This window comes from Delphinapterus leucas, chromosome 11 (assembly GCF_059928025.1).
Source record: "Delphinapterus leucas isolate spDelLeu-1000000601 "Yukka" chromosome 11, BTC_Dleu_Yukka2, whole genome shotgun sequence".
Lineage (NCBI taxonomy): Eukaryota > Metazoa > Chordata > Mammalia > Artiodactyla > Monodontidae > Delphinapterus > Delphinapterus leucas.
Window position 1 is genome coordinate 85,665,492 of NC_143139.1, and position 19,719 is coordinate 85,685,210.

Consider the following 19,719-nt stretch of genomic DNA (forward strand, 5'->3'; position numbering starts at 1 on the left):
TCAAGACCGTCTGTAGTTTGGCACTTCCTCTTATTTCTCGCTGCTCTTTTGCACGTGTAATTCAGTGTGACCATAGTACTTGCCTATTCCTTCCTGGACAACGTTTCCCAGGAAAGCTTGCCACCTGTCACTTGTCACCATCTAGGCATGACCAAATTCCTTCTCTTCTTAAAGGTATAGCTCAAATGCTGCCTCCTACAGGTATTTTTCCTGATTCTTTCCTCCCTAAGCTCCTTACTTCCTCAAAGTAACCTTTCACTCCTCTGAACTAGGAAGGATTTTTGTCCATGCAGCTCTTATGAAGCCTCAGTCTGTTACTACTACTTATGTAGCAGTCATCTTCTCTACTGGAAGCTCTTTGCAGGCTGACTCCATGCCTTATTTATCAAGATTTACAGTACTTAGCACTAAGCAGAGCTTAGAAAATACTTGTTGAGAAGGTAAGAAGGAAAGAAAAAGAACCACTCTTTAAAAAAATTTTTTTAATTGAAGTATAGTTGATTTACAATGTTGTGTTAATTTCTTCTGTACAGCAAAGTGACTCAGTTATACTCAGTTACATATATATACATATTCATTCTAGAAAAAGAACCATTCTTAAAGCCTGGAGAATTGCAGCAAACATCCAAGGTTTTGCTTTAGGAAATGCCTCTTGACAATTCACCCCATTTCTCTGACTGCATTTTTGTGAATTCTTGCCTCTCTTAAACTTCCAAATATTGATATTCATTTTATTTGTTCTAAACCAGGGAGGGTGGGCAAGGACTGTGGTTTTTCCTGAGTGAAGATTCCATAGTTATATACTCCAACTCCCAACTTTAGAAAATGAGCTTATGTTCACCCAAATATAAGAAAATATGCATGATGTCTAAGATTTTCATCTTTAAGAACCAAAAATGTAGTCCTCTTGATAACTGGAGGTTAGATCAGATACAACTAGAGAGTTTGACAAACAAAAAATTGCCTGCCAACCTAGACTTCTCTTGCTAGCAAAAATGGAGATGAAATAAACTTCAGAAACAAAAACTTGAGAGACTTTGTCATCAGCAGACATACAATAAAGGGAATATTAAAGTATCCTTCAAGCAGGAGGAAAATTACCTACTTGGAAGCCCGGAAATGCAGGAAGGAATAAAGACCAACAAAAAAGGCAAATATGTGAGTGAATTTAAGTAAACATTGACCATATGAACAATAATAATAATAAAATCTTGTAGATATATATATATCCACAAGATATATATATATATATATATCCATGAAAATATACAAACAACAATAAAAAATTGTCGGATAGGGACTTCCCTGGTGGCCCAGTGGCTAAGGCTCCATGCTCCCAATGCAGGGGACCCAAGTTCGATCCCTGGTCAGGGAACTAGATCCCACATGCCGCAACTAAGAGTTCACGTGCCGCAAGTAAAGATCCCACACGCTGCAATGAAGATACTGGCGCAGCCAAATAAATAAATATTTTTTAAAAGCGTTGGATAAGTTGGGAGGGCTGGGAGGAATGGAATATTCTTTAGGCAGAAAGATAATAATCCTAGATGGAAGCTCAGAAATGAAGGAATAAAGAGCTTTAGAGAGGGTAAATACAAGGACAAATTTTAATTAATATTGTTTAGAATGCTTCTAATAATGTTCTATGGAGTTCAAAAATATGTATAATTAAAATACATGACAACAATAGCATATGATTTTCAGGGAGAAAAGGTTAAGTTAAAGGTTCTAAGCTTGCAGCATTGTCTTGGAAATAATAAAAGTACTAATTTATGTTAGACTTAATAAGTTAAGGATGCATATTATAATCTCTAGTACAACCACTAAAAGGATAGTAATACAATGTATAACTACCAAGTTAAGAGAGTGTAAAACTATTAAGACAATAAAATGATAAAAAAATCAATCCAAACGAAGGCAAGAAAGGAGAGAAAAAGGAACATGCGTGAAAAATAGAAGGAAATTAGTAAGATGTTAGATTTAAGCCAGTAATTGCGGTAAATGAAAATGGACTAAATGTTTTGTTTTTTTGCGGTATGCGGGCCTCTCACTGTTGTGGCCCCTCTCGTTGCGGAGCACAGGCTCCGGACGCACAGGCTCAGCGGCCATGGCTCACGGGCCCAGCCGCTCCGTGGCATGTGGGATCTTCCCGGACCGGGGCACGAACCCGTGTCCCCTGCATCGGCAGGCGTACTCCCAACCACTGCGCCACCAGGGGAGCCCAAAAATGGACTAAATGTTTTAATGAAAAGACAAAGATCATCAGGTTGGTTAAAAAACAAAACTCTGATGAGAGACTCATAAAATATAAAGATTCCGAAAGCACTCATAAAATATAAAGATTCCAATTTTTTAAAAAAACACTCAAACACTAGCCAAAAGAAAATGTTAATCTGACAGGAAGATAAAAATTCTAAGTTTGTATACACTTAATAACACAGCCTCAAATTTTATAAAGCAAAAATTACAGAACTTCAAGGAAAAATAGACAAACCTGTAACCATACTTGAAGATTTTTTTAAACATTGTAATAATTTTTTATTGAACTATAGTTGATTTACAATGTTATGTTAATTTCTGCTGTATAGCAAAGTGATTCAGTTATATATATATTTTTAAATTTTCTTTTCTATTATGGTTTATCACAGAATATTGAATATAGTTTCCTGTGCTATACAGTAGGGCCTTGTTGTTTATCCATTCTCTATATAATAGTTTGCATCTGCTAACCCCAAACTCCCACTCTGTCCCTCTCCCACCTCCCCCCACCCCATGGCAACCACAAGTCTGTTCTCTATGTCTGTGAGTCTGTTTCTGTCTCATAAAAGTTCATTTGTGTCATATTTTAGATTCCACATATAAGTGATATATTGTATTTGTCTTTCTCTTTGACTTACTTCATACTTGAAGATTTTTAACATACTTCTCTTAATAACTGATAGAAACAGGCAAAATATTCGCAATGATACAGAATATTTAAATGAGATGATTAATGCATTTGGCCTAATTAAAACATCTAGAAGCACCCAACTACCAAATACGCATTCTTTTTATTTATTTATTTTTTAAACTTTTATTTGCATTTATTTTTTGTGACATTTATTCCCAGGCCATAAGTTTTTGTTTCTTCTGGGATGTCTTTTTCTTCTGGGCAACCTCCTCTTCTGGTTTAGTAACAACCTCTTCTTTTTCAGTAAAGATCATCTCAATGTGGCAGGGAGAGCTCATGCATGGGTTGATCCAACCATGAGCTCTGTTAAGCCCTGTGCCGCATCTTGGGGGCTTTGTTCACCTGGATGTGCTCAATGGCCAGGGAATCTATATCTAAGCCCTTAAGTTCAGCATCACTCTCTGCATTTTTGAGCATGTGCAGTAAAAATTCAGCACTTTTTTTGGGCCACCGACCTGAGTCCAGCTCCACTGTTTGGCGTGGGCACACCTACCAGCTCCACCATTGTAACGACGGAATGGCACACATTGCTTCTTTAAAGTGACATCTTGCAGACACTTGGTGGCTTTACGGATATGCATACCCTTACTGGCCTGGGCAGTTTCACGAGTGTTCTGAAAGTGAACATGAAGATTTGAATCTCTTGACTTGCATGAGTTTGTGGGGTTTTCTGGCTCAAGTGAATAGCAAACCATGTTTTAGAGGTCACTGCGAGACACTGGACCTCCAGAGTCGTCACCGACCACAGGCTGCCTGTACCCCTGCCAGCCCCATTCCCAATCATCTAGCCCCTCTGCGGCCCGCAGAGGCCTGAGAGAACGGGACGCCAAGCCAGGGACTCCAACACATCCCCCTGCATGGAACTCTGCTCCGGAGGGTCTCGAAATCAGCACCGCCAAGGCCAGGATGGCAGCGATAACCAGAGGATTCACCATTCGAGAGAGATGCCTCACAATCTTTTTCAATACATACAAAGCATTTTCAAAAATTCACCGTATGTTAGCCTATAAAGAATGTAAGTCATAGAGTTTGACTCTGGCTATAGTGGAATGAAGCTAGAAATCAATAACAAGAAGGTAATTAGTGTAATCGCCACTTCTTTGGAAATTATGAAATACACTTCTAAATAATGATAGGGGGAAGTCACTGGAAGAGATGGCATGTTCTTTGCTTTTCCCAGGGTCAGGTGTATGAGGGAGCCCTGGATCTGCAGACCGTCCCATGACATCTTTGCTGAGATGAAAGAAATGAGAGAAAAAGTGCCTAGTCTAGAGAAAAATGAAGATGCAAAGTTGAAAGCGAGCTATCTTCATCTGAGAAGAAAGTCTGGGGGCAGAGCTCTTGAGGAAATAGTTGCAAAAAAGCCTTTTAAAAAATTCTGAGAATTACAACATGGATAAAGAAAAAATTAAGATCAAGCAATTTCTTTTATTATTATTATTATCAAGGTATAATTGATATACAATATTATACGTTTCAGGTGTACAAAAAAGTGATTCACAATTTTTAAAGGTTACACTCCATTTATAGTTATTATAAAATACTGGCTACATTCCCTATGTCATACAATATATGCTTGTAGTTTATTTATTTTGTACACAGTAGTTTGTACCTCTTAATCCCCTGCCTCTATCTTGCCCCTCAAGCAACTTCTACTGCAGCCTCAGATGAGACATAGGTGTCTAGGGACCATGTCTCCTACTCGACAGGAACTTCCAAACAGAGACCATTGCTGTGGCTAGTGAACTGTCTGGCTGAGTAAAAGAACTGAATTGGGAATCTTCTCATTTTTATTGTTTCTTCTTAATATATTACTTCTCAGCTATTTGTTTCCTTTCATACACTATGTCATTGGGACAGCTTGATAAGTAGCAGTGAGATGTGCTGTTTCTTGAAGGGGTATAATCTTAAAATTTGAATGTGTATAATTTTTGGATTAAACAATGCACCAGTGAAAAAGACACATCAGAGCAGTATAAAGTAATTTTCTGAAAACAACTGTATATATTTCCTATTTTCTAGTGTAGAACTAGTTCTAACAAGTAATAAGCAAATTTTATGATTTTAATGTTTTGGGTTTCTTCACTTAATTTTAAACTTTTAATATTTTTCTTATTTCATATAATCTCTATTGTTACTTTCCTCTGTTTTTTTCTTTTTGGATTTTGTAAAACATTAGTTTAAGACCACAGATTAGAAGACATCACATATTTCAAGCAGGTATGAAAGACTTGTGTCCCTGTAGCTGAACTTGATTTGCCTTAAACTTGTTTCATTTTTAAAAATAGAATTTTTCCTGGGCAATATTTGCCTATTCTGGTGTAACCTTGTGTGACCCTAATGCTTATGTAAGCGAGCCCATGGTACCTAGTGTTTTTCACTTCTGTAGTGTTAGAATATCTTTTTGTTTTTGTTGAAGAGGTGAATGAAGTATGTACACGCATAGACTGTTGAATTCACTTTTGTGCCATTTTTGTAAATACAGTAACTTGTACAACTTTTTGCATATGTCTGAACTGACTTCACACATTAGGTGATAGATGATGTGTAAAGTGGAAACCCAAGAATTCCCACAAATAACTCTGTGTGTAGAGCTGTGTATAGTAAAAGTGATTTATAGTCTTGACCTTCTAGAATATCACACTGAAATCTTTACTCGGTCTGCCATGGATAAGTGTTTACTTTTGTGACTGATATCTGTGACATTCAGGGGCCTTGTTCAAATATGATATGTTGCTCAGGGATCTATTTTGTCCTGGATAGAACATTCATTCAGAATTTTATGAAACTGCAAGTCATATAATTTATAAACTTTTTTAAAATATAAATTTATTTATTTGTTTCTATTTTTGGCTGAGTTGGGTCTTTGTTGCTGTGTGTGGGCTTTCTCTAGTTGCAGCGAGCCGGAGCTACTCTTCATTGCGGTGTGCGGGCTTCTCATTGTCATGGCTTCTCTTGTTGCAAGACACAGGCTCTAGGCGCGTGGGCTTCAGCAGTTGTGGCACACAGGCTCTAGAGCGCAGGCTCAGTAGTTGTGGTGCATGGGCTTAGTTGCTCCGCGGCATGTGGGATCTTCCTGGACCAGGGATCAAACCCGTGTCCCCTGCATTGGCAGGCGGATTCTTAACCAGTGAGCCACCAGGGACGCCCTAATTTATAAACTTTTTTAAACATAGAAAAATTTTACTTTCATAGTCAACTTCAGGATTTTAGAATAAAATTCTAGGAGTTTTCATACTCTTGTTTGGTTGCTTATTTGACTCAAACTGATGTGCAGCCATTTTTGCTATTTGGAAACAGAGCTGTGTGTATTTATTTATTTTGAATTTGTTCTACTGAATACTCTACGTTATTCATTTTTAGAATGGTGTTTCCTTTATACATTCTCATTTTAATTAACACACTCTTGAACCTGTATTATTATTAATGTTTGATTATTGTTTAAGTGAAAATAACTTCATGATAAAACAAATACTTGAGAGCACTGGCCGAGGAATCTACAGCAGGAAGAACTGGAGTAGGGGCCAAAAGGCAGAGCAACCAGCAGATTTCAGCAATCTCATGGCGGTACAGAGAACAAATGGAGTTTGAGCAGCCAGGACTTGAGCCAAGATCTTGGCACTAAGGGAGATACAGAGGTGAACTTAGCTCCTGACACTCACTTGATTTATGCTTTTTTTTTGGCTGCGTTGGGTCTTCGTTGCTGCGTGCAGGGCTTTCTCTAGTTGCAGCGAGCGGGGGCTACTCTTCGTTGTGGTGCACGGGCTTCTCATCGTGGCGGCTTTTCTTCTTGCATAGCATGGGCTCTAGGCGCACGGGCTTCAGTAGTTGCAGTGTGTGGACTCAGTAGTTGTGGCACGTGGGCTCAGTAGTTGTGGCACGCAGGCCCTAGAGCACATGGGATCAGTAGTTGCAGTGTGCAGGCTCTAGGGCACGTGGGCTTCAGTAGTTGTGGCACGTGGGTGCAGTAGTTGTGGTTTCCAGGCTCTAGAGCACAGGCTCAGTAGTTGTGGCGCACACAGGCTTAGTTGCTCCGCGTCATGTGGGATCTTTCCGGACCAGGGATCGAACCTGTGTCCCCTGCACTGGCAGGTGGATTCTTAACCACTGTGCCCCCAGGGGAGTCCCCTGACACTTGATTTCAGTTTGAGGTATGTACTGATTCTTAAGATACATGGATTAGAGGCTATAGAACCAAGCAGAAAATGGCTAAAAAGCAAAGCAGAGTTTCCAGTACCCATAAGTTGGAGCTGAACATCTGCCAGAATGAGGTAATCCAGGAAACAACTCATCCCTCTCAACTGATACTCTTGGAAGGCATCCCCCGAGTGTAATCTAGAGGTAGAGCAACTGCTGTAAGACTGCAGCCCAGCCTCACATGAGCTCAGCCCTCACTGTAATGAACTGATCTGCCCTACTTTAGCTGCCTGCCAAAAAATAAGGTCAATCTCTTCTGTAGAAAGATAAGATCATCTAGAACCTCTGTAATTGTTTATTTTCCTGCATTCAATCAAAAGCTTTCAGGGACAGCAAGAAAAATGGCTCAAAGAAATAAACTGTATCATAGGAGAACTGCTAGGGTAGAAATGACCAGCACCGCTTTCATATTCCCACCAGTAATCTCTGTGCAATAAATAAATAATATATTGTTCCATCATGTCTGCCCCCACCAATTTGTGTCGACTTTAAGGACAAGGGTTCAATAAATAATTTTTGAGCACCTACCATGTTCTAGGCTCTGTGGTAGTTGGTGGGCATGGAGAGATGACGAGACAGAAGATGCGCTTCCCTCACGCTGTTTTATAGTCCAGCAGGGAATGGCAAAGAAGCAAAGTGTGATCAGTGCTATAAAAGATGAAACAGAGTTTTATGGAAACACAAAGCAGGAGGACCTAACTCAGGGCTAGTCAGTGTGCTGATCAACCTTGCACCCCGGTTCTCAGCATAGTTCTTTTTTTTTTTTGCGATTTTCAAACTATTTACTTGCTTATTATTCGTGGCAGAAACCTTTCTGAATGGAAATCTTAGGCAGAGGCTCAATCCATGAAAGAAATAAAACAGATCCTGAGATGGTGAGTCAGGGCTTCCTTCTTACCCTCCCCTGAAGACCCCAGCAGCACAGCTGGAAAACCTAGCATTGGGGAGCTTAGCATAGTTCTTGACACATGGAATCTATGTTTATGGAACACAGAAATAAATGAATCTAGTGACTGGATAGAGGCTGAGGAACAGAGAAAGGAGTGACTAGCTCAGTTTCACATCATAAGGGAGGATTTCACAAAAGATTTACCACCCTGCCCACTCTGACCCCCCTCACTCTAAAAGGTAAGTTTTGAAGGGGAAGAGTTTACCAAAAGATAAAGGTGGAAACAGCATCAGAGGTACAAGAAACAGCAAGTAAAAGGTATGAAGGAGAGAAAGAGCACGGTAAGATCAGAAAATGCTTTCTTGATGGTAACTGGGATAACCACTTTTAAACCTTTAATTAGAAGCAAAATACATTTTTTAAAGGAAATATCATGAAAAAGCCCAATACATTAAGAAATAAAAGACAGGGGCAAGGGGATCCTCTGAGTGAAGGAGAGCCCTTAATCCCCTGCTGTGACCTCCAAGGCACTTCCAGGAAGAGACTTTGTTAAGCTCATTTTGTAAGCCACTGGTCTAACAAAGAGTATTCACTGGAGTCAGGGGGAGTAGGCCAAGATGGAGAGGTGGTGTGGGGTCTCATAGGGCCTGTATACCATGCTAAGTAGGTGATGGAAAGCATTGAATCTTTTTCTTCCCTCATTACTAAATATTGTAAAATGCCAAAATGTATAAGAACAAAAACATCAAATCATCAATCCCACGGTTCAAGGATAACTACTCAACATCTGGGTGTTTTTCCTCACTGAAGCATAGTTAAGCAATACAGGGAGGAAATTCCATTGCATTTTAGGAAAATGCTTTTCTTAACAGTATGCAAGGTGGTAAGTGACACCGGAGGCCGTTTAGGAGAAACTGTAATAGGCCAAACAAGTAATCCCCATTACAGTGGGAAGGACAGAAGGGATCAATTTGAAAGACATTGTTAAAGTCAGCTGAACCCTGTGACTGACGGATGGAGGGAGAATGAGGGCTTCTGTGGGAAATGAAACCATTTACTAAGACATGGATTGCATACAGGATGAGAAGCAGGTTTTGGAGTGGAAGCTCATGAGTTCACTTGTAGGTGAATTGAATTGGATAAGATGCCTGTGGGAAGTTCCTGTGGAGATATCTAGCTGACTACAGAAAAATCATGAGGGATACACCTAACACCACTGTGAATCTCAAACTTTGGTGATAGAGAAAACTTTCCCTCACACTCCTGAGGTTCTCCAAACCATATTTCTGCCAAGAGAATTTCTTGTTTAAATCATCACCCTTCAAACTGATCACCTTTCAAATTTCCCCCCCAGTTTTTTCTCTCTTTTGATAATCTTCATTTTGATTAGAGAAAACAGTTAATTGCATAATTCCTTTGAGAACCTGTAATAAATTATTAAAATCTTAGAAGCTCTTTTATCCTGGAGCCTAAACATAAGAAGCACCTAAATGATGAAATTGTTCTGAAAGGAATTTTGAAATGGTGATCTTTTTTAAAAAAAATCATCCTACTGTAATAATCAATAATTATTTGCTCTAGTACCTGGCAAATAGTGACAGTGTGGTCTGCTTGACTGCAAATGACCAAATGGCTGTTTAATGTAATGGCCATGTAATGCTTTTGCCTCCCGCCATCTAAGCCCTCATCTTGGGATAACAGTACTCTGGTTTTCATGTGAGGATCTGTTTCTCCTCCCGTCTTAGGCCATGTGGTTTCTATGAAGTTACCTCTTCCTCTAAACCCCCTTGGAGCCAGGGGTGGAGATGTGCAGTAAGACAATCAGGGCATCCCTCTCACCCTCTTAATTACAATGATTGGTTAAAAATGTGCAAAGTATCCTAGTAAGGCTAATCAAGGCCTACAAGACAATCCTGGGACTTCTCTTTGAGCTATCAGTTAAGCATGCTCTTTATCTCTCCTTTGCTAGATGTGACATTGTGCTGATATGAGTCTGAAGTTGCCAAGGGCTAGCATATGCAACCTGAAGAATGTAGCAAAATCTGCAAGAGATGGAAGAGAAACAGTGAAAAGTCAAGATCTGACATCATTTGAATCCTAGAACCAGATGCACAAGAAGGCCAGTCCCACCACTACATTTTAAAATTAACATACAGTAAAATTGACTTTATTTTTGGTATACAGTTCTATAAGTTTTAGCATATGTATAGATTTTGTATAAGGAACACCACAATCAGGATACAGAATAGTTCCATTCCCCTAACACCCCCCCCCCGCCAAATTCTTGCCCTATCCCTTTGTAGTCATGTCTACCAACCACCCCTGAACGCTGATAACCACTGACATGCTCTCTATCCCTGTTGTTTTATCTTTTCAAGAATGTCAAATAAATGGACTCAGGTAGTATGTAAGTTATTAGACTGGTTTTCTTCATTCAGCATAATGCCCTTTAGATTCATGCTAATATTTAGAAATTTTCCATTGTGGTCAGAGAATATAACTGTAACATTTCAATCCATTTAAATGTACTGAGACTTGTTTTATGGCCTAGCATGTGGCCTGTCTTGCTGGGTATTCCTTGTATACTTGAAAAAAAAGTCTATTTTGCTGTTTTGGGGTGAAATGTTTTATAAATATCAATCAAGACAAGCTGGTTAAGAGTATCTTTCAGTTCTATATTCTGTCTACTTGTTATATCAAATACTGAGAGGGACATGTTAAAATTTGCAACTATAATTATTTTATCTATTTCTTCTTTCTAATTCTGTCAGATTTTAGTCAGTTAAAATTTACCACTTGTTGTAAAAAAAAAAAAAGTAAGTTCACTGACATTCTGGATTCTGTTACATTCTTAAGAAAATTATTGTGGCTTTAATTTAGAAAGAAGTGAATTTGCCTGGACTCAAACCCTGTAGAGTGCAGTAGCTTATATTTCTGCTTAGTTCTCCATTTAAACAAAGATTTGGCCAATGTTTTTGCTCAGATTATGGGGTTCACCCTCTTCACTGTTCCCCTAATGATCAGTTTTCCCTTCTAAATGTCAAGCTACTCTCTCTGCTAGCCCTGTTTCTGTTCTCTGCTATCTTAAACCCATAGGGCTTCAGCTTTTGCTGCCTGAGGTGCACATCTGTTGGGGAATATATGTTGTCAGAGGGCAGCAAACACACCTCTCACCCAATGCTATTGTTTTCCAAGGACTCCTGACTGCTATTGCTATATTTCAGCAGGTCCTGCGCATGTAGTTGAATGCAGCCAAGGATTTTGATAGAGTTTTTACTTGGATTTTTGATCTTTTCCCTTCTGTGGGTCCTTTGTTTCAGGACTCCCTCCCAAGTTTCCAGGTTCTCTTCTAACAATCTTGAACTTAGTTTGCTACCACCTTGAGCCAATAAGACTTCAGTGTTGGGACTTCCCTGGTGGTGCAGTGGTTAAGAATTCTCCTGCCAATGCAGGGGACATGGGTTCGATCCCTGGTCCGGGAAGATCCCACATGCCGTAGAGCAGCTAAGCCCATGCACCACAACTACCGAGCCTGCGCTCTAGAGCCTGCGAGCCACAACTACTGAGCCCGTGAGCCACAACTAGTGAGCCCGCATGCCATAACTACTGAAGCCTGCGCGCCTAGAGCCAATGCTCCATAACAAGAGAAGCCACCGCAATGAGAAGCCTGCGCACCACAAGGAAGAGTAGCCCCTGCTCACTGCAACTAGAGAAAGCCCGCGCGCAGCAACGAAGACCCAACACAGCCAAAAATAAATAAGTAAACATATATACATATAAAAAAAAAGACTGCAGTGTTTCACTCCTGTATTTGAAGGAGTGAGGGACACTGTCAGGTAAAAAGCCACAGATTCATAATTATCACCAGTTGCTGAGTAAATTCTGTGGTTTCTGCCTAAATTCATTGTCTTTCAGATCTTTAAAAAGTTATCTTTATTATATTTTGTCTACTTTTCTTTGTTATTAGCTGCACGTGGGTTCACGTGACTGCTTTAGGCTGCCACCAGTGCCTCCTGAGAAGGACACAGAAGTATCTTTGTGGATTACTTTAATATGTTGATTATAAGATTTTTCTAAGGTAGTTATTTTTTTAAATTAGGTTATTTCAACCCACTCTGTAAACTAAAACTTATGTAGAAAAACATATATATGTATGTGTGTATATGTATATTGTTCATTTTGCTCTTTTGGAGTTAAAACAAGGGTTGGCAAACTTTTTCTTAAAGGGCCAGATAGATATTTTAGGCTTGTGGGCCTTATGGTCACTGTTGCAACCCCTCAACCCTGCCATTGTATCGTGAAGCAGCCATAGACAAAAATGCAAATAAGTGGGCATGACTGTCTTCCAAATAAAACTTTATTTACAAAAGCAGATAGTGGGTCTGCTGACTGTACTTTGCCACTCCCTAACTAAAATTGCCTTAATAATATATCTTATCCGACAACTGGGCTCTTTGGAAGATTTTAGTCACTATGGTGTATCAAACAGAGAAGGTCCTGATTAAATACTGGTGGAAGAAGTGACTAATTTAAAAAGCCACTTTATTAAGTGATTTTTTTTTCCACTTACACATTCTTTAACCAACAATGCCACCTCCTGACTAAGAGGAAATAATTTCCTGTAAAATGAGTATTATAGAGCAATTGAAAAAATAATTATTGGTTTATTCTTTCAACAAATATATATAAATATATGTAGTATACCAAGCACTATACTTGGCATTGAACTGTATCAAAGAGACATGGATGTTTATAGAGTTTATAATCTAGTGGGAGAGATAAGCAATGATTAAGCAAGTAACCCCTAAATAAATGATCCAAAGTTTTGATGAGAGCTACAAACGAAAGAAGTATACAGTGAATTTCATATAATAGAAGTACCTATTTGGGCTTGTGTAGTCAGGGGTGTCCTCACTAAGGAAGTGATATTTAATCTGAGATATCAAAGATAACTGGAAGATAGCCAGTGGGGGGTAGAACTTTCCAGGCAAAAAGAGGGCACAGTATGTGTACAGGCCTTCATGTGAAAAAGAGCTCGGTTTGTTGGAGGAACTAAAAGACCAATGTGGCTGGATCATAATGAATGAAAAAGAGCCTGAAGAGGATGCTGGCGAGGTACACAGGTTTTTCCTACAGATGCTGTATTTTATTGTAGGCACAACTGGAAGCCACTGATAGTTTTTTAAACAAAGGAGTAGAATACTCTGATTATATTTTAAAAATCAAGCTCTGACTACTAAGTCAAGAATTAGCTACAGGGGGAAAAGAATGGAAACAGGGAAGTAAACAACTTTATTAAAAACAAAAATAGAAATGGCTTCTGGCTATGACTGCCTAGCTTATGTCAGAACAACCCTCTTGCTGAGAACAACTAGAAGGGCTGGTAAAATATATTTTAAAATCTTTCTGGGGGGAGAATTTTTCATTGTGGTAAAAAGCACATAACATAAAATTTACGTTTTTAAGTGTACAGTTAAGCAGTGTTAACTATATTCGCATTGCTGTGTAACAGATCTCTAGAATTTTTTTTTTTTCTTTTCTGTGGTACGCGGGCCTCTCACAGCCGTGGTCTCTCCCGTGCGGAGCACAGGCTCTGGACGCGCAGGCTCAGCGGCCATGGATCACAGGCTCAGCGGCCATGGCTCACGGGCCCAGCCACTCCGCGGCATGTGGGATCCTCCCGGACCGGGGCACGAACCCGCGTCCCCTGCATCAGCAGGCGGACCCTCAACCACTGTGCCACCGGGGAAGCCCACTTTTTTTTTTTTTTTAATGGTAGAATTGTAGCAGCTCTTTGTGTATACTGGATATTAACCCCTTATCAGATAGATGATTTGCAATTATTTTCTCCCATTCCATAAGTTGCCTTTTAACTCTGTTGATCGTTTCCTTTAACGTGCATAGGCTTTTAAGTTTGGTGTAGTCTCATCTGTCCATTTTTGCTTTTGTCGCTAAAAATCTTTTTGAAGGCATTTGAGACTTAGGTAGGTGAGGATTTGAGAAATCGAGATTCAGGAGAGAAGGTCCAGAGAGGTGAACCTCAAGGCATTTGCTGATTTGTAAGTACCAGAAAGCAGCAGCTGCGAGGTTGAAAAGCTGAGCAGAGGTTTGGCAGGACTTGCCCAGCACCCCTGCAGAGCTACATCCTGGGATTAAGATGATACAGAAATAGACCAGCCCTCACAAAGACAAAAACCCAGTTTGGAATCAGAACAGTCTAGACTGGGTTAAAGTAGTCTGCCCCTACTCTAATAACCTTCCAGAAGAGATAGTAATCCGCCCCGGAGGAAGATAACACCATCCAGATCCTCAACTTATCTCTGTAATTTTTCATACTTAAAGACCAGGATGCACTAAAAAATTTATCAGCCTTATCAGGAAACAAGACCAAATGGTGGAAAACCAAGAGGGGGAAAAATAAAACCCCACACACATACCAAACAACAGAGTAGAGACATACAGATAAATCCAGATATTGGAATTATCAGAAAAGATGTACTATATGTACAGATGTGAATAATAGACTTCCAAATATGTCTATGTCCTAATTTCCAAACCTATGTTTATGATAACCTATGATCATGTTACCTTACCTGTTTAAAGGGACTCTGTGGATGTGATTAAGTTAAGGTTCTTGAGAAAGGGAGATTATCGTGGATTGTCTGGATGGGCCCAGTGTAATTGCAAGGGTCCGTATAAGAGGAAGTCAGGAGAATCAGTGTCACTAGTAGATGTGATGGCAGAAGAGACTGGAATAATGCATGGAAGCCAAAAAAGGCAGGAAAGTGGATTCTCCCCTCAGTGTCTCCAGGAGGGACCAGCCCGGCCAAGACCTTGATTTTAGCACGGTGAGATTCATGTCGGACTTCTGATCTCCCCAGCTGTAAGATAATAAATCCGTGCTGTTTTAAGCCACTGAGTTTGTGGCAATTTGTTACAGCCATAATAGGAAAATAGTACGTAGCCTAACAGGGGATACAGTTATACAAACATACAATTTCAAAATAAATACTATGGAGGCACAGGGCTGGAGTGCTCAGTGCAATCGGGGATTCACAGAATCAGGTATGATGGTAACCTACATGATCCCATAATCATTGGTCATCCATGAGTATAGGAATCCAAAAACCCAGCTGAATGGCAGATTTTTGGAATAATCAGGAGGCTGAAACAAAACTTCATTGTATCTCTAATTAAGAAGTTTGATTTGATGAACATAGTACTCTGCATTCAATACTTAAAGAACACCTCTTTTTTTTCAGGCTCACATCCATTTTCTCATTTCACCACTTATTAGGCTACAAATTAGGATATAAAGGAAGTCTCATAATATTTGAAAGAATCGATATCACACAGACCGTCATCTCTGACCATATGAAATTGGGTTAGATATCAATTTTGAATGATAAATCAAAAATCCCCATGCATTTGGAAATTGAAAAACACATTCAAAAGCACAATAAAAATAATTACTATGTCAAAGAAAAAAATTTAATGAATATTGAACTTAATAAAAATGTCCAGATGGTAGTGAGCTAGAAAGCTCTAGGAGCCGTTTGTAGGATGATGAAATTAATGGAGCACCTCAGGCATCTGAACATCCTGAGAGGAAATTTAGACAATTGGTGAAGACTTTCAGGTTGAATTGGTAAAAACAAAACTAAGCAAACAACATTAAAAAAACCCCAAAATAATTATGCCAGGAAAAATAAAAAGCTTTGCATGGAAAAAATATCATAGTCTACTACATGGCTCAACTATGAGTTGTGTTAATAGAGTCATAACACTGAATATTGACCTACCAAAATTATTATATAACTATATTGGAAAAAGGGTGGGATGGCAGAGATATGGATGGTGGGGTGAGGGGATAAAGATAGTTACATCCTCATCTCCCATAGTGGGAAGACAATATATAATTCCCAAAGTTGAAAATTAAAGAATATTGTCATTATGCTATTTAGAGAAATGGAAGTAAGTATTAAAATAATCAACTAAGAGAGATAGAAGTCGGGGACAGGAAAATGGGGGAGGGGGTGGGTGAGACTTTGCTGTTTTTCATAATAAACTTTGTATAACTGTATGATTCTAGACGGGGGGTTGGCAAATCTTTTCTGTAAAGGACTAGACAGTAAACATTCTAGGCTTTGCAGGCCATATGTTCTCTGTTGCAGATTGGAAAAAGCCTTGTATTCCATCCTATGAAGTGTAAACTCCATGCCAAGGACAATGGAATTCATTGATGGACTTAAAGTGGGGCATTCCCTGATCAGATAGGTTTTGAGAAACTTCACTCAGTGGTGTGGACAATGCAAAGAAAAGATCTGTCATGATAGGTTTAGGAAGACTCAGACTCCTGTCCAGGTGAGAGATTATTTTGTAAAGAAATATATGAATTACCATATTAGGTATCTTTTTGACAGATACACATAGGACTCTGACAAATTACTAAGAGAAATGCCTTTAGTGAGTTATTACCATAGATTTTCTATTGTAGGAAACATACTTTAAATGTATATTAAGAAACAAGTTCACCAAGACCTTAGCACTGTTTTATACACACACACACACACACACACACTCACTATGTTTTGGTACAGAATAAACTGGTACTTAAGTTGCGGGTATAAGGGTTAAAGGCAAGGTGCCAGAGGGCAGGCACATTCTGAAGGCAACGTTTCTAAAGTTCTTTGAAACTCTCAAAATAGCACAATACTTGCCCTTCTAGTTCCAAGCTTGCCTTTCAGAAAGTAGTTAAGAATGAAGAAAAGTAGAAAGAAGGATATTTAAGTTTTCAAAATGATTATTTGCCTTTGATAGCCTAGGCCTGGGAAATATAGAACATCTGTTGTAATAAATAACTTTCAGAGAGCACATTTCAGTTTATAGTGAATGTGCTTTATTTATTTATTTAGGATGTGGACCGTTTTTAATATTTATTTTTATTATTTATTTATTTAGGCTGTGCTGGGTCTTAGCTGCAGCACATGGGATCTCCGTTGCGGCATGTGGGATCTATAGTTGCAACATGCGAATTCTTAGTTGAGGCATGCATGTGGGATCTAGTTCCCCAACCAGGGATTGAACCCAGGACCCCCGCGGAGTCTTACCCACTGGACCACCAGGGAAGTCCCTGAATGTGCTTTAGATTTAGTATCTAACTTGTAATTCTCTAATAAAGTTGTAAATTCTAGGCATGGAATTTGATTTAAAGATATGTAAGCTCAAGACAGGCAATCCTTGACATGTCCACATTGCTATATTTAAAATGGATAACCAACTGAGGACCTACTGTATAGCACAGGGGACTCTGCTCAATAATATGTAATGGCCTAGATGGGAAAAAAATTAGAAAAAGAACAGATACCTGTATATGTGTAACTGAGTCACTTTGCTGTATACCTGCAACTATCACAACATTGTTTATCAACTATACTCCAATATAAAATAAAAAGTTAAAAAAAATAGAGGCAATCCCTGAGATTTCTTTTAAAATTAAGGCTATGATGAGTCAGAACAGCAAACATTTCTATAGTATGTGGCTGGCATTGCTCTATGCCTCTTACATGTATGAACTAAATTAGTTCTCATAACAATCCTATGAGGAGTTTACTATTATTATTCCCACTTTACAAATGAGGAAATTGAAGCAGAGGTTAAATTACTTGGCCCAAAACCCCATGGCTAGTAAGTGGCAGAGTTATGATTTGGATCTACACAATTTGACTGTAGAAACTTGTGTTTTTGATTATTACATGACACTGCCTCTTGCACTGATTTAATAGATTAGTGGATATGCAGATTCAAATTGCTCTGACCTGTAATTTCAATGTAGCATAATGAGCTATTGGGAGATTAATTACAGTGATTAACACAAATGTGAAGGATACAGCAAAGTCAAACTCATGATCACACATAAGTAAAAGGAAAAATGCCAACCGTGAGGCACTGATGTTACCTGTCATTTTCAAGTTTCCTTTCTTTTTTCCTTTCTAAAATGCCCACTAAGACTGCAAGCACCATAGGGGTGGGACCCACCTTTCTTGTCTGTTTTTTCATAATAACCTCTGCATCTAGCATGGTACCTGGTACCTAGTGGGCACTCAAATATTTGACCTACTGCAGATTCAAGGGCCTCAGGGAATGCTCTTTCAAGAGGCCGTTTACTAGCTTTGATTAAGTTAGTTATTTTTGGTCCTTTTTAAGACTACAGAAGACCTTCATAAATTCTCACTGTTAAAGATTTAAAAACATGTAAGTAGACACAATAAAACTTGAAAATTCACTTTCTAATCACCAACACATACTCTTTTCCAGTTGACAACTGTCCTGTTTGGTGTGATCTGAGTTCTCTTTCTATGCATCTACATGCACATATGCCAGTACACGTTTATATAAATATACAAATGTAACCACAAATACACATTTTTCTCCTGTCAGTTTCTCATGTCTCTATAAACCTACTTCATTTCTTTTAACAGTTATCTAGTATTTCGTAGTATGGCCATATTAAACTTTATGTAATTACTCCCTATTCATGGACGTTTACCTGGATTCTTACTAGTATCTATTAAAAACCATGCAGCAATGAACACTGCTGTGCAAATACTTGTAGACATGTAGCCTTACTGGGTAACACGGATCCTTGTTCACCGAAAAGCCAGTTAGCGGGTAGGTACCTTTTAGAACCCACTTAAACAGCGCTTCTTCTTCCCCCCTGCCTTTTTAAGAAGAGGTGGGTAGAGAGCCGGTGAGCGCAATATCAGCGGGGAAGTAAAATTCCTCGCTTAAGGTGTTCGTAAAGTAAACTCCTCCTCTTGCACACGGCTTTTTTTCTCAAGAACAATCTGCATAGGGCGTGCAGAACAAGAGGTCGGACGGTGACTACCGGGAAGACGTAGGATAAACGGGCTTCTGGGAAGAAGCGCCTGGACGGCGACGTCCTAGAGAACCGCGTCTGCTGAGCCCCAACCCCATCAATTTTGCCCTTTTTAGGCTAGACTGAGGGAGCACTTCTCCTAGTATTAAAAATGGCCCGAAGATAGCAGAGCGAAATTGAAGGTATTGATGTGGCGTGAAAAGTGAACTGAACGGTGGCGAGGCCTAAACAGGAACGGGAGGACACCGCGAGGACCAACGCCGGCGCCGCGGCAGCCTCCTCGAGCCACCACGGAGGACTCGCTTTCCCAGCGGCCCCCGCGACCCGCCGGGGCAACGAGCCCGGCCGGCCCTCGCGAGTGGGGGCGGGACTGAAGCCGGAAGTCACGTGCGGTTACAGCCGCCAGGGTGAGGCCGCCGTCGTCGCCAAGGCTGTTTGGAGCTGTGACTGTGGGAGGCACCGGAGCGATGGCGGTGGAGACTCTGTCCCCGGACTGGGAGTTCGACCGCGTTGACGACGGCTCACAGAGTAAGGGAGCGGCAGGCAAGGGTTGCGGGTGGACGCTCCCCGGCCCGCCTCAGCCCCGGCAGCGCTCCTGCGGGAGGGCTCTGCGTCGCTGTCGGCGCGCAGCCGTCCGCTTCGGGACATTTTCTGCGCCTCGGGGTGTGAGAGGGACGCGCTCGCGAACCTAACTTTCCGGGTTGGGATCCCCGGCGATGCTGGGTCAGGTCCGGCCACGGCTCGGCCTTCGGGGCGGTGACTGTCCTGGGGAGCCCGCTGTGGTCCTGGGGAGCCCGCTGTGGC

General features: G+C 40.2%; 1 protein-coding gene and 1 pseudogene across 6 annotated transcripts in view; one reads left to right on the forward strand and one right to left on the reverse strand.

Annotated features, from left to right (window-relative positions):
- Positions 1-2,834: 2,834 nt before the first annotated feature.
- LOC115803687 (large ribosomal subunit protein uL22 pseudogene) lies at positions 2,835-3,885 on the reverse strand (annotated as a pseudogene).
- A 15,414-nt stretch (positions 3,886-19,299) lies between these two features.
- WASHC4 (WASH complex subunit 4) overlaps positions 19,300-19,719 on the forward strand; it is a 60,215-nt gene continuing 59,795 nt past the window's right edge. For 3 of the 6 annotated variants that reach the window (XM_022599968.3, XM_022599969.3, XM_089921207.1), the window contains exon 1: positions 19,300-19,443. In XM_022599968.3, coding sequence (XP_022455676.1) covers positions 19,383-19,443 — 61 coding nt within the window. In that variant the 5' untranslated portion in view covers positions 19,300-19,382. The remainder of the gene's footprint in view (positions 19,444-19,719) is intronic. The other 3 variants (XR_002648300.3, XR_002648304.3, XM_030763483.2) reach the window with 2 other exon arrangements.